The sequence below is a fragment of the Periophthalmus magnuspinnatus genome, chromosome 24 (assembly GCF_009829125.3).
Source record: "Periophthalmus magnuspinnatus isolate fPerMag1 chromosome 24, fPerMag1.2.pri, whole genome shotgun sequence".
Lineage (NCBI taxonomy): Eukaryota > Metazoa > Chordata > Actinopteri > Gobiiformes > Gobiidae > Periophthalmus > Periophthalmus magnuspinnatus.
The window spans coordinates 11,547,237-11,559,805 of NC_047149.1; the positions used below are offsets into that span (position 1 = coordinate 11,547,237).

Genomic DNA, 12,569 nt, shown 5'->3' on the forward strand with positions numbered 1-12,569 from the left:
ATACTAGACATTAAACCAACACTGTTCTTGTGGAAATGGGTCAGGTTTGAAAGTGTGTGTCATAACTGATGTCATGTTTATTCTGTCATGTATGTGAAAAATAATATCAAGTCTGTTTTATGTTATGAAGGTAAACTGTGTCTCCAGATATTAGAAATGACTTGAATGGGCTTGTGTGTATTTTTACATGAGATGTCACAATGCTGCTGCTGTTATTACCCCAATTATAGCAAATGGGCAGTAACCTCAAAATTGATTCATAAACCAATTTACCAAATCAATAAATAACTTTAAAGTTTGTATTGTCTTGATATTTGACCACACGCCATCCAATTGCTATGACACAGAAAAACTTATTTTTGTATACAGTATTACCCATTAAAGTACAAAAGTAAAAGCACTGTACACTTTACAGTGGATGCATTTAATTACTTCACAACATTTGAGAGTAGGTATACGTACTTTCTACACCAAACTTTTTTTTTACTGGACTGAAAAAGTGCCACTTTGTTGCTGAGAGAATGCTGAAATGGCCAGAGGGTGATTTTATTTAGCATGCTCATGGTGATCTCCTGCCCACAACAAAAATATACTAAAAACAATTAGGTCATTGAGTCAGTCTTTTTTTGGAGAAAAATGTGCACAATATCATTAAAGATAATCACATTTTACAAGTTCATACTTCTGTGTGAAATAGGCTACTTTTTAAAAGTATACTTTTCAATTGGCAGTTCAATACTGTTTTGAACTGATACTTTACTTGAGTTATTATTTTTGCTCCTTCATGTTCTTTTACTTTACAAAAATATGAGTAGGCTACTTCTACCACCAAACTATTAGCAAAATGAGAAAAAACAGTAATATTAACAGTATTAGTAAAAACCTAACTGTTAAAAGTGGACGTGAGCTCTTCACTCAATATGACTTGTGAATAATGTGTCACTGTGACAGAGTGGTGTGGTGTTCTGTTCTGTTCAAAGAAGCAACTGGAGCAGAATGGCCGCCACAGCTCAGTTCCTGGGCAGCTGTGGACACAGAAACAACATTGTCCCTCACGACATCATATATTCTTTCTGGAAGCCTCTAGTTTAAAATGTGGGTTATGTGTTTGGGTTGTTGGGTCTGGTGTATTTGGGTGAGGGTTGTCTGGTGTCTGGGGGCGGAACTCCAGAACAGAATGCACAGGGAGTGTGGGGGCGCACCATAAATCGGCCCCATGTTCTCCGTAATGAGTGCAGATAGTGGAAGTATGCAGATGCTCTTCCATTTCATCAAACAGGCGGGTGAACATAAACATATCAGAATCATCAATCGCCCATTCCAATCTTTGAACACAGCGTTTCCAGATCTCACTCTAGATATTTGGCATATGATTTTTGTGTATTATTCTGAAACACTAGACTGAATGAGCAAATTCAAATTGTTACCACTCTTTCTGCGACACGTATTTTATGCTATATATTGACAGAACTATAATTTTTGTACATAAATAAAAAGTTGCTTCACAACTACGGCCCTTGTCCTTTTATAACCTTTATAATAAATAGTCCAACAACTCCAAATGAGTCAGCACAGGAAATAACCCCCTGCTCTTATGGATTTATAGGGATAGCCTTGGACTTCGACTTGTTCTGGAAAAGCAGATTTATTGCCAATGAGCAAATTTGTCAGTTTGTGTTCCATGAATTTCATATCAAGTGTTTTACTCTTTTAAGTTGTGTGATAAAAAATACAAAACAAGCAGATGTGTTCTCATAATAAACCTTGCCCATTTATTAACCACAAACACAAATCCTGTTAAAACACAAAGAGTTGTTTTTATTTGACAAAAATGCAAAAAGTGACCTGCAAGAATAAATAATTGGATATTGTACATATTCTCACCTTCTACAGTTACACAGTGTTCTTGCATACAGTGATTTGTAGCCTGTGGGTTGTGAACAGCCCAGAAGAGGTCCATGAAAAATGGTGACAAACTATACACAAAACCTAATGTTAGCAAGACACGAAGCTCCCGTTCTTGTAGACTTGAACTTCATGTACAGATAATCCGAAGGACAGGATGGTCTACTATTGTCTCCTAGTATTATTTTAAAGGTCTTTACCATGATAATGTGGTCATCATAATTGCTTTATTGTGTATGGAGCAGAGTGAAATATTCAGAGAAACTGCGATGGGTGCTTCACTCTTTGTGTGCATCTGGGGCTGGGGCCACTGTGCCATCCTGAGAGAGCAGGTCTCCCACACTGCCGCAGTACAGCAAAGAGCGCATGGGCCACTTCTGTGTGAAAGACACCAGGTAATCACTCAATGTAATTTCAGCCTCGGAGGCGTATAGCAAGTCTGTGTGGGCCAAATCATTTTGCAAGTAGTGCTTTAAGTTTTTAAAAAAGCTAAGGTAATTTGACACTATAGTTTTTTTATTTTTATTTGCCAGTAGTGACACACTTGTTCTGTGACTGTTGTTTCTGCTTTTATATTTTTTTTTGCTAGTGCATTTCAAGAAGAAGATTGGGCTGCTGTTAGGCATTCTTACCTTCACTGGATGCAGGTATCCGCCTGGTCGTGAGGGCAGGTTAAGCTCTGCTTGGGTCCCCTCCTGGTCCAAGGTCTCTGTCAGATAAGCGATGTAGTTGGTAGCTAGAAGCAGAACGTCAAGTTTGGAGAGCTTGGTGTCCGGGGGCACAGAGGGAAGTGCTGCCTGTATACAACAGTGTGAGTTTTCTATGCAGGCTTAAAACAGGATAAAAGTTTTTTTTACAGGCAAACTATTTATCAAACTGCACATGTCCACCAATAACTTTTTGTTTTCATACAAACATTTAAATAATATAATGTCAGGGGTTTGTAGGATGCACAAATACCAGTAAATGTTGTGGTTTAGTGTTGATGTGTTCCAAAAGAAGCAACGGATTTTACGTCGTCTGTCCCAAAAGCCATCGAGTGTATTGTTAGTACATCAGACAGAACAATCCCTGTGTATCCTGGCACTTAAGCATGGGGGTGGCTGACAGTGTAGGCTGACCTGCAGGCTGTGGAAGGCTTGACGGAGGTTCCGCACACGGCTCCTTTCTCGGGCTGCATTTTCTGGAGAGTGCTGACTTCTCTGGGCCCGAGGCAGTGACACTGAGCCAGATTGCCCCTGCTGAAGAAACACACATTTTTACGGTTAAAAATCATTGCAAATTATGGCACATAATCTGTCTACCTACAACCACAACATCAAATCTAAAAGATTAAAAAAAATGACAGCTTATAGTAATATTAATAGTTCTAGTTATATTAGTAAAGTATTAAGTAAAGTATAATTAATAATACATTTCAATAATCTTGATTTGTGTGGGTATATTTTAGAGGCTTGTGGCTCATTTATGTGACTTGTATATGAAAAGACATGACAAATGGTTCTGCATTTGCAAAATTCATAGCTCACCCGTGTCTTTGGGCGCGGGGCTGGGCTGTTGCCTGCACTCTCCTGCCTTTGTGAGTCCATGATGGGACCACAGCCGAGTCGATGCTGCACAGACATGAGCGCTTCCAGAGGATTCACCGCCATCCGCACGCTCCAAAGGCTGGCTCCAGATCACCACGGCCTTAAACGTGAAGAGTTTTATATCCCCAAGTCTGAAGAGTGCATGTTTCAGAAAATAGATTAGAGCGGAGTTTTGATGCTAAAAAATAAACTGCTTTTACAAATAAAAAGTAAAAATAATTTAGCTAAGTAGCACCTGATCAGAGTGTGTCCCACCAGCTCATCTGCAGAGCCCATCTAACTGCGTCTGTGCATGTTACCTTATCGGGTGAGGTAATGAGGGGTCCTTATCTCCCTGCACCGGCGTCCCCATCCTCCCTGGCTTCACGGCTGCCAAGAGGAGCAAACAGCAAGTCGGCCCTGGGGGTGGGGGTGGGGGGTGGGTTGTCTCGGGGCACTGGGGGGCTTGGGAAACATGTAGCTCAGCTAACATCTGGACCAAGTGGGAATAGAAGTTTGGGGCAGTGTGACACAGAGGCACTAAATAGATGCAACTGCCCTTGAAATGAGGTAATTATAGACTTTCAATTATTGGTTGGAAACATAATAATAATGATATACAAATGACTACATTGTTTACTAAACTAACATCTGGGTCAAACCACAAAAAATCCCATAGTAACAAAACCTTTCTAAAAAAAATAAAAATAATTAATTAAAAAATACAATATCAACAGTACTACTGAATACATATAAAAGCTTTATCCATTATATGTTAATATTTTTGAAATTGATTAACCTTTGTGTTTGATTAAAAGTTTTAATTGACAAATAATCAAATCTGAATTGCGATGTTTTATAGTCAATATGGGGGAAAGATACCAAAAAAGTTGACTACTAATTACTTTAAAGGAAGTATTATTTTAATTACTCCCTCTTTAACAATTTCAGATTACAAACAGAAAGTGAGTTAACAAAGGAGCTAAAATTTAAATATGATGACTTTGTGCAAAAAGCCTGGTAAGCCACCTAGTGTACGCTTGAAGCTACTGCATATGGAAGTGAAAAACGCACCAGAAGGATTGCTTGACATTTGATTAAACAGACTTTAGAAAGTGAAGCAAGTGAGCTATTCAAAAGCTTTGGTACAACCAGACTGTGTCATTATTCTTTGTGGCACATTTTGTTTGGCCAAGAGCCGAAGCAGCATTTGAGCAGTTAATCTCAAAGTGAAAAGAGGGTGAAAAGGCTTTCAAAATGTTGCGTTATCCTTCACGTCATTTGGCCCATTAAAATCAGCTTATGTCTGAACCAGCATTGGTTTGTCAGGACAATCTCCTTTATTGATCACATGCTGCACAATGTACAGTGTGACTTTTCTTAAGATAAGTAGTCAAAGCTTTTGTTTAGATATTTAGCTGTACCCTTACACAATTAAGTCAGTAAAGAAATATAAGATAATTTTCTTCCATTAACTCAATAAGCAAAGCATATACAACTGAACCAAATGATGTTCAGTTAGTAGCCACTGGGTTTCTACAAAAGTAGAATCAAATATTTTGGCATCCTTTCTATTCCTAGTCTAAATTCACCTGTTCTTAATCTGACTCTCCACTAGTTTGATAAACTTTTTGATATCTTCGGCCATCAATTGCGGCTCCTCCATTGCTGCAAAGTGTCCACCTCGAGGCATGGGAGTGAAGCTCACCAGACGCCGATACTTTTGCCTGACCCACAGCTCTGGAGTGTGCATTAGCTCATTGGGGAAGCAAGCAAAACCGGTAGGAACCACCACTGGGATTCTGAGGAGAAACAAGTGAGTCTTGTGCCATTAATCCACCCCCTCCAAATTCATGTCACTCACCTTGAATGTGGCTTGTTGAGACCTTGGTTTAAGTTTTCTTTATAAAATCTCATGGAGGAGGTGATGCAGCCTGCAGTCCAGTAGATCATGACATTGGTGAGCAGGTCATCAAGAGAGAACTTCCTGCCCCAGAAAAAACAACCAGAATATCAGGATACCCAATGTCACAATTTACAGTACAGGATTCAACAAATGCTGCTTATTGTCAATCAGTAATCCCTTTTGTGCATCACTGGCAGTGGACATTTGTTGTTACTTCAGCAAAAATATCATATTTTAATTGTATGTTGTAAATGCTTATTTGCCTGATATTTTAGATTTTTGGATAAAGCACTGAGTACAGATTTCTGTGTAAATAAAAGGTAAAGAAACTATACCTGGTAAGGCCTCCATCCTGCAGGTTTCTGAAGTCTTTGCTTGTCCAAGTGGAGAATTTTTCCAGAATGTAGGCAGCCAATCCAACGGGGGAGTCATTGAGCGCCCGTCCTTCAAACACAGGACTCTTTAGTATATAGACATTCATACTACAGAGAGGTCCAACACTGGAAAATTTGAATTGTAACATACCATTCACATTCATAACATTCAACAATAGATTTGTGTCCAATACAGGCTCTGCATTGTAGGTGCAATGACCCACTCCTCACACACCCCAAACAACTCATTCAACCATATGCAAATTAAATACAGTATTTTATTAGGGTAATTTATTCCAGTCTAAACTGGTCAAAGGATTAATGTTTTCATTTAATTTATATTTTCATGTTCTTGTTTATTGAATATTAACAAGAGACAATTAAAGTTTTGTGTACTATTAAAGGGAAGGCATGTACAGTTTCAGATTTCATCAACATCTGTGTCCCCAGATTAAGATAAACATGCTCAAATCAAATATGGCATTTACTGAAAACAATTTTAATGTTGATTTATTCTTAATTACACCCCAGCAGCTGCAGTCAATCATTAATGTGTTTTTCAGTCATTATGTTGCTTGCTCAATATTCTTACCCACAGTGTCCGGCTTGGTGGCCTGAATGTGCATGTAGCCCGTTTCCAGAAGGGGCTCCACCACCAGTTTCTCCGCAGCGGGGTAAAGATGCTCCAAGTCCATTGGAGTGAAGCTGAACAGTTTAGGGAAGCATTTTCCCAGTAGCATGGAGAGAGTTAGCAGCAGCCCTGGCTTTGAGGGCGCGGCAAAGTTCAAATGCAAGCCTGTAACTGTCCTGAAACAAAATGAGTCTATTCATTATTTTGAGTCAAAAATATTGAGAAGGGTGTGGTGGAGTGGACTTTTACCTTGGTTCCAGTTGTGCCATGTTGGTGGTGACTAACCAGCCCCAGTCTCCTCCCTGAGCATAGAAGTGACTGAAGCCCAGGCGCTTCATGAGTTTATGAAAGATGCGCGCTGCACACACTGAATCGAAACCTGCACAAAACACATCGAAAAAAGAGCTACATGAAAATAAGCATTAGTTTGGGATGCAAAGGTTTAACATACATAACACTGAGTGTGTATTACTTGTGTGGACTAAAATCTGTATAGATACTCAATTTAACAATGGAAAAATGGATCCAGGTCTGATCCATAGTAAAAGCCAAAATAGACCTAGTTACATACAGAAACAGTAGCTGTTTCCAGTTTTAGTGTCATTAGCTCCTCGCTTCAGATAAATATGTGTCCACCAGCAATCTGACCAGCTGAAGAAGTGGCTTGGATGAGCAGCGAAATGTCTTCACTCCTACAACTTTTTGTCCAGTTTTTACAATGGAAGAAAGAAATGTGGCCTTACAAAGGCTGGAGATGACTCCCTTTGGACTGCTGCAACTTCCACAAGGACTTTCTACTGATCACACACTGAGCTAACCTTTGTGATGTGGTGCTTCAGAAAAGCCATATCCTGGAATGGAGGGGCACACCACCTCGAACACAAAGTGCCCAGGCTGGGACGGTTGGGTTAATAGTGGGATGATCCCATAGAACTCATAGAAGGATCCAGGCCAGCCATGAACCATGATGAGAGGAATCACCCTTGTGCCCTCTGGAACCACTGGAGGCTTCACATGCACATAGTGGACGTCAAGACCTGCCGCAACAAACCACAATCTAACTAGTCTGGATTCACTTATAAAGGCAATAGAGCTACACTAACCTTCAATGTTGGTTGTAAAATGAGGAAACTGGTTTATCTTCTCCACCTGCTTCTTCCAGTCAAAATCATTTCTCCAGTATGAGATGACTTTCTGCAGATGCTCAGAGTTGAAGCCATAGTGAAACTGGCTGTTGTGGAGTGAAGGCACGGGTCGTGTTTGGTCCAGCCGCTTGTGGAGATCCTGTGAAGGATACGTTTTTGAGAAAGTAATAAATACCCTGTACAATGATGTGGGAAAACAGGCTATTTACTACGCTTTGTAATTCTGAGGATCTCATGATTACCTTACCCATGAGAGGGGTTGATATACATTAATGAACAGGCGGAACACACACCTCTAGCTCTGAATCACTTGTGCTTAGTTGAAAAGGTCGAATTGTTGTGTCCTCCTGGCCATCAGGTCCATCTCCAAATCCCCACCACCCATCCTCTGTCTTCAGGACTTCAGGCTTTCTCCACTTATTCACCACAAGGAAAAGAAGTGCTCCCACAAGTGCTGCCAGCAGGACCTCCAACAACATGGTGCCAGCAAATGGAGGAAGGCAACCCTCTGTTACGATATAATGATTTAAAAGATTAAAGTAATCAAAGATAAGTACTGACAAACCTTCAGAAAACACAATGACAGTATTTTTGTTGCTGGAAATGGATATGCCAATATTTATAATATTTATTATAACAATTAACAATTTAATATAAAGTAAATATTGAGATAAAATTTTATATTGGCAATGGAATGGAACGTAGTTGTTGGGCCGTAATAATTTCTTAAATCGTGGTTAATTGATAAATGGATAACCATTTTAATATTCATCGAATTCTCCGACCCCAACTCTGGCGTGTTGCAGCAACTGTTTAGCAGGCTTTGGTTTGGCGCGTTAGAGTTCGGGTAACGCACAGATCAGTATGGGGCTCAGGTACACCACACTATTCAACTGAATTATGGGTACTCTGCATGCTTTTTGCTCAGACCCTGTTATAAAATCCTGCTTAGCAAACAGTAGGGCCGCTGCACGATCATAGATTTAGGGCGCAGTCCGACAACTACCTTGAAGTGACAAAAAAAACAGGTATAGAACACACGGCAGTGGCTTACCTAGATACGGCTCCAGCTACAATCAACCTATGGCGGTCCAACTCTGCACGAAGTCAGTCCAAAGTCTCCGAGTGACGTATTAGCCACGAGAGCGCGCCGCGCGCACAGGATCAACAAATCAGGAATGTGTAATATTTAAACCATTTTTTACCAGAACATAACCAAAGGACGTGGACAGAATAACAACTCAAGACTCATGTATAAGTAACTGTCTGGGAGTATTAATCTGAGTTTTATTTTTAAATTAACGTGGGCTAATTGGAAGGACAACCTATTATAATATGTACATTATGCATAATCTGGTATTGTCAAAGAACAGACCACAAAAATTACTAAAACTAAATCATATCTGAAGGAGTTGTGCAAGAAACACAAATTATATGGTTGTCAATATGACGTTTTTGTCATTTGTAGACTTAATTACAGTGGGAAGAGTAACCAAAACCTTTGTAGTCAGGAGTAAAAGTACAGTGTCCAAAAACTACACTGAGAAAACTTACCTCTGAAAATCACCACTATTATCCTAATAAGCAATTGTTTATTAAATTTTGACAAGTTTGTCATAAGTGAGAGATGTTTATGACAAACTTGTTGCTTTACAATGTCCTAAATTATGTCACTCATACAACATTTATACTTGTCACACTCACTTATTCCACGTCTTTATACAGTCTATGGGGAAGACATCACCGATAGTGTTCGGCGGCTAGTGTGTTAGCTATATACGTCCACTCATACATATAGTTTATGGTCTTCCCCAAGGACACAATGGCAGTTTCTCACAAAGTAAACTCAAAAGCCTCGCAACAGACGTGAGATAAAACATTTATTTTATGCATTTCTCTGTTAAAGAAATTGGGCTCATCTCTGAAATAAACAGCCACCACATTTCTCCATGTGGCACAAGTCCATTAAAAAAATGTCCCCTAGCTTTTTTTATGACCCACCACAATAAAGAATTAATTTAGCTGTTTCAGAAGACAGCATTACTTTAAAAAGTTCAAAAAAGAAAGTGTGGGCCACATGACTAGGGTTCTCTGAGGAGTGACCTCAGTCCCCATTTGAACAGAGTCCAGACCTTCAGAACCAGAGCATCTCAGTCCGTCTCCATGGCACTATGAGTTTCCTTGGAAACCATCAATCTCATCAGTTTTCCATGAAGCTTCTCGATCTTCTTTACATCCTGAGCCTGGTCCGTTTTATACTGTAAACACTATTTTTTAATTAAAAAGAGAAAAAAAGTCAGTTTGGGATAAGCAGCTCAACCACATTTCAGTGAACAAAGTTAAATTAATAGAATTTGATTACACACTCATTTTATAAAGATATTCACAACAGAGTTCTATGGATTCCATATGATACTTGATGGGACATTGCATTATGAAAAATGTAAAAAATCTTGCACAATTTAAAGCTACTACCTGTAAGTTAGATTTTTTTTTTTAATCAGTAGATGCCAGATGTGAAACCTGTTACTTCCTCCCCTCTCACTTATCACCTGGTCTTTGATCTTCAATTAGGCCAAATCTGGCAGATTATCAGACAGAAGTAACATAAATAGAATCTAGTGGAGAAGTGTGAGAATACAACAGGAGTGCGTCGGTCAGTCTAATTACAGATGGCAGCTTTAAGTGGGATAATACGCAAAAGGAGACAATGGAATACATGGTTTCCACTGAATTTTCAATACTGCAAATTGTATGTTAGCTTTATGTTTTGAATTTGATTGTAAATCCTAGTAAAACTTGGATTGCCAATGAAGTTACAAATGCATTACAAATCCAGCGGTAACAAAATAATCAAACGCAAGATGTAGAAATTACAGCTGTTACCTTTCAAATTTTAAGATAGAATTCCAAGATCATAAACAGCCAAAGGCCCTCTTAAGTGAATTTACACATGTTTAGGAATCCAGTTTACAAAGAAATTCATCATCCCACATGCTCTAAAAAATTTCTTGACTCTTGGCTCTGTCTGTGGGCACTCACCACTGCATTGTCCGTGACTTTAATGCAAAGATTCCCATCGCAGTGTCGATATTTCAGAACCACTCGAACCTGAAGAAAAACACCACAAACAAACCATGGTGAAGTTGTTTGGATATTTCATATTCACATATTCACATATTCGCTCACACGAACAGAACTACCTACTTTTTGTCTCTGTGAACCACTGAAATAATTCTACATGATGATGAGGATCGGATACAACAATTGATTTTTGTTATATGCATTAAAAAAAATAAAAGCTACTGATTTTCAAAGGTTTTTAAAATATTTTAATTGAAAATGCATAGGACAAACATCATCCATCTCCAGTCCTCCTCATCGTGTAGAACTATTCAGCATTCGTTTAGAATCAGTGGTTCACAAAACTAAAAGTTATTAAAGAAAACCCTCAATATTTACAGAAAAAAATATATTTTTGAAAATACTGTACCTGATGCTCTTCATCATGTAGAACTATTCTATATTAGTTTGGAGTCAGTTGGTCACAAAACGAAAAAGATATTGAAGAAAAACCTATATTTTTGCAGTAAAAATATTTAATAAACTAGAAAATGCAAGTGAGAAAAAAAAACAAAAAACAAAAAACAAAACACTTGCTGTACCCGATCCCCTTTATCATGCAGAATTATTCTGCATTAGGTTAGAGCACGTGTCAAACTCAAGGCCCGGGGGCCAAATGCGGCCCTCCACATCATTTTATGTGGCCCTCGACAGGGTAAATTAAAAGGTATGATGGTCTTATAATGTCATTTCATCAAGAAATACGCAGTTACACAGCAATATCTTTACATCTAGGCAAATGCATATGCAATATTTGTAACCTGAAACAGTTAAATAGTTTTTAAAAAGTAGTTAGATTTATTTTACATCTGGCCCTTTGAGGGCAGCCATTTTGCGGATGTGGCCCTCGGTGAAAATGTGTTTGACACCCCTGGGTTAGAGTCAGTGGGTTCCCAAATTTAAAAGCTATTGAACAGTTTATCTAGGTGTATATTATGATTTCTAAACACATTTTTCATTAAAAAATTAAATTAAAAAAAGATCTTATACATCGCTCGTCTTATTTTTAATTGATTTAATAACTGTATTATGTCTGTTTTATTTATTCGTTTATTTATCATTTGCGGAATTTGTCCCAGTACGGCAATTTGTCCACGGTCCCTAAATAACACATAAGCATTTGTCGACACCCCTTGCAAACTGTAGCCGCGTCCCCTGTTTATTGTTTGGCAAGATCACGTATTGCTTTCCGTGTGAGCGAATATGTGAAATATCCAATAGCCAAACAACTTCACCATGATCACAAACTCTTCACTCATTTCGACTCGAGAGCTAGCTTGGAGCTACATGCGGCGAACAACACATTCAACAATGAAATACAAAGAAATTATACCTTCATCGGATCTGTCAGATATAGTTTTTCTGCTGCACGGGCGAACTCTTCCCATGTTTGAAAATGAGGCATTTTGGAGCCGTTCTCTGATGGCCGAGGAGAAGCCGTTCACAGCAGGCTAAAGGACTAGCCTAGCTCCCGAAGAACACATCAGCAGCAACGTGCACTCAACCAATCAGCGTCGAGCTCTTTCTCCTTTTAGAATACTTTGGAGAGGTAAAAAGTGTTAAAAAGTGCGTTTCTGCCACCTCCTGGATTGGAGTGTGAATCGCAAAAGTACTATATAGAGTCCATCCCCTCTAAAATAGGCTACTTTAAAATGATTGAATCAGTATGACTCGCATTTTTCAGGCCACCTGCAGGCCTAGACCTCTTTAGAAAAGGCAAGTCTAAGCAGTGTTTATAATATTATAATCTTTATGTTGTCTATGTTAAACCCACCTTATAAGCAAAAAGTTCGACATTCTAGTTGGGCCAAGGAACAGGACAACCAAAAGAGGGACTGGTGGCCACCCTAGTCCTCCTGTTTTAGATTAGAACTGAAAGAAACTTCTGGGCTCATCAGTTACACTAAATAAATCATT

The 12,569-nt window shown here is 38.9% G+C and overlaps 3 protein-coding genes across 3 annotated transcripts; all 3 read right to left on the minus strand.

Annotated features, from left to right (window-relative positions):
- Positions 1–1,797: 1,797 nt before the first annotated feature.
- Positions 1,798–4,120, minus strand: LOC117392618 (transcription factor 23-like). The gene is made up of 4 exons (XM_033990726.2): positions 3,435–4,120; positions 3,027–3,146; positions 2,538–2,702; positions 1,798–2,282 (listed from the first exon to the last, which is right to left on the minus strand). Exons 1-4 carry the CDS (start codon positions 3,555–3,557, stop codon positions 2,184–2,186), a joined length of 507 nt encoding a protein of 168 aa, XP_033846617.1. The 5' UTR covers positions 3,558–4,120; the 3' UTR covers positions 1,798–2,183.
- A 196-nt stretch (positions 4,121–4,316) lies between these two features.
- LOC117392614 (epoxide hydrolase 1-like) lies at positions 4,317–8,649 on the minus strand. Its single transcript, XM_033990723.2, has 9 exons — positions 8,584–8,649; positions 7,823–8,037; positions 7,488–7,668; positions 7,203–7,421; positions 6,634–6,763; positions 6,346–6,560; positions 5,715–5,823; positions 5,338–5,460; positions 4,317–5,275 (listed from the first exon to the last, which is right to left on the minus strand). Exons 2-9 carry the CDS (start codon positions 8,006–8,008, stop codon positions 5,062–5,064), a joined length of 1,377 nt encoding a protein of 458 aa, XP_033846614.1. The 5' UTR covers positions 8,009–8,037; positions 8,584–8,649; the 3' UTR covers positions 4,317–5,061.
- A 747-nt stretch (positions 8,650–9,396) lies between these two features.
- On the minus strand, positions 9,397–12,167 carry LOC117392619 (signal recognition particle 9 kDa protein-like). Its single transcript, XM_033990728.2, has 3 exons — positions 11,986–12,167; positions 10,572–10,640; positions 9,397–9,796 (listed from the first exon to the last, which is right to left on the minus strand). Exons 1-3 carry the CDS (start codon positions 12,055–12,057, stop codon positions 9,680–9,682), a joined length of 258 nt encoding a protein of 85 aa, XP_033846619.1. The 5' UTR covers positions 12,058–12,167; the 3' UTR covers positions 9,397–9,679.
- Between the last annotated feature and the right edge of the window lie 402 nt (positions 12,168–12,569).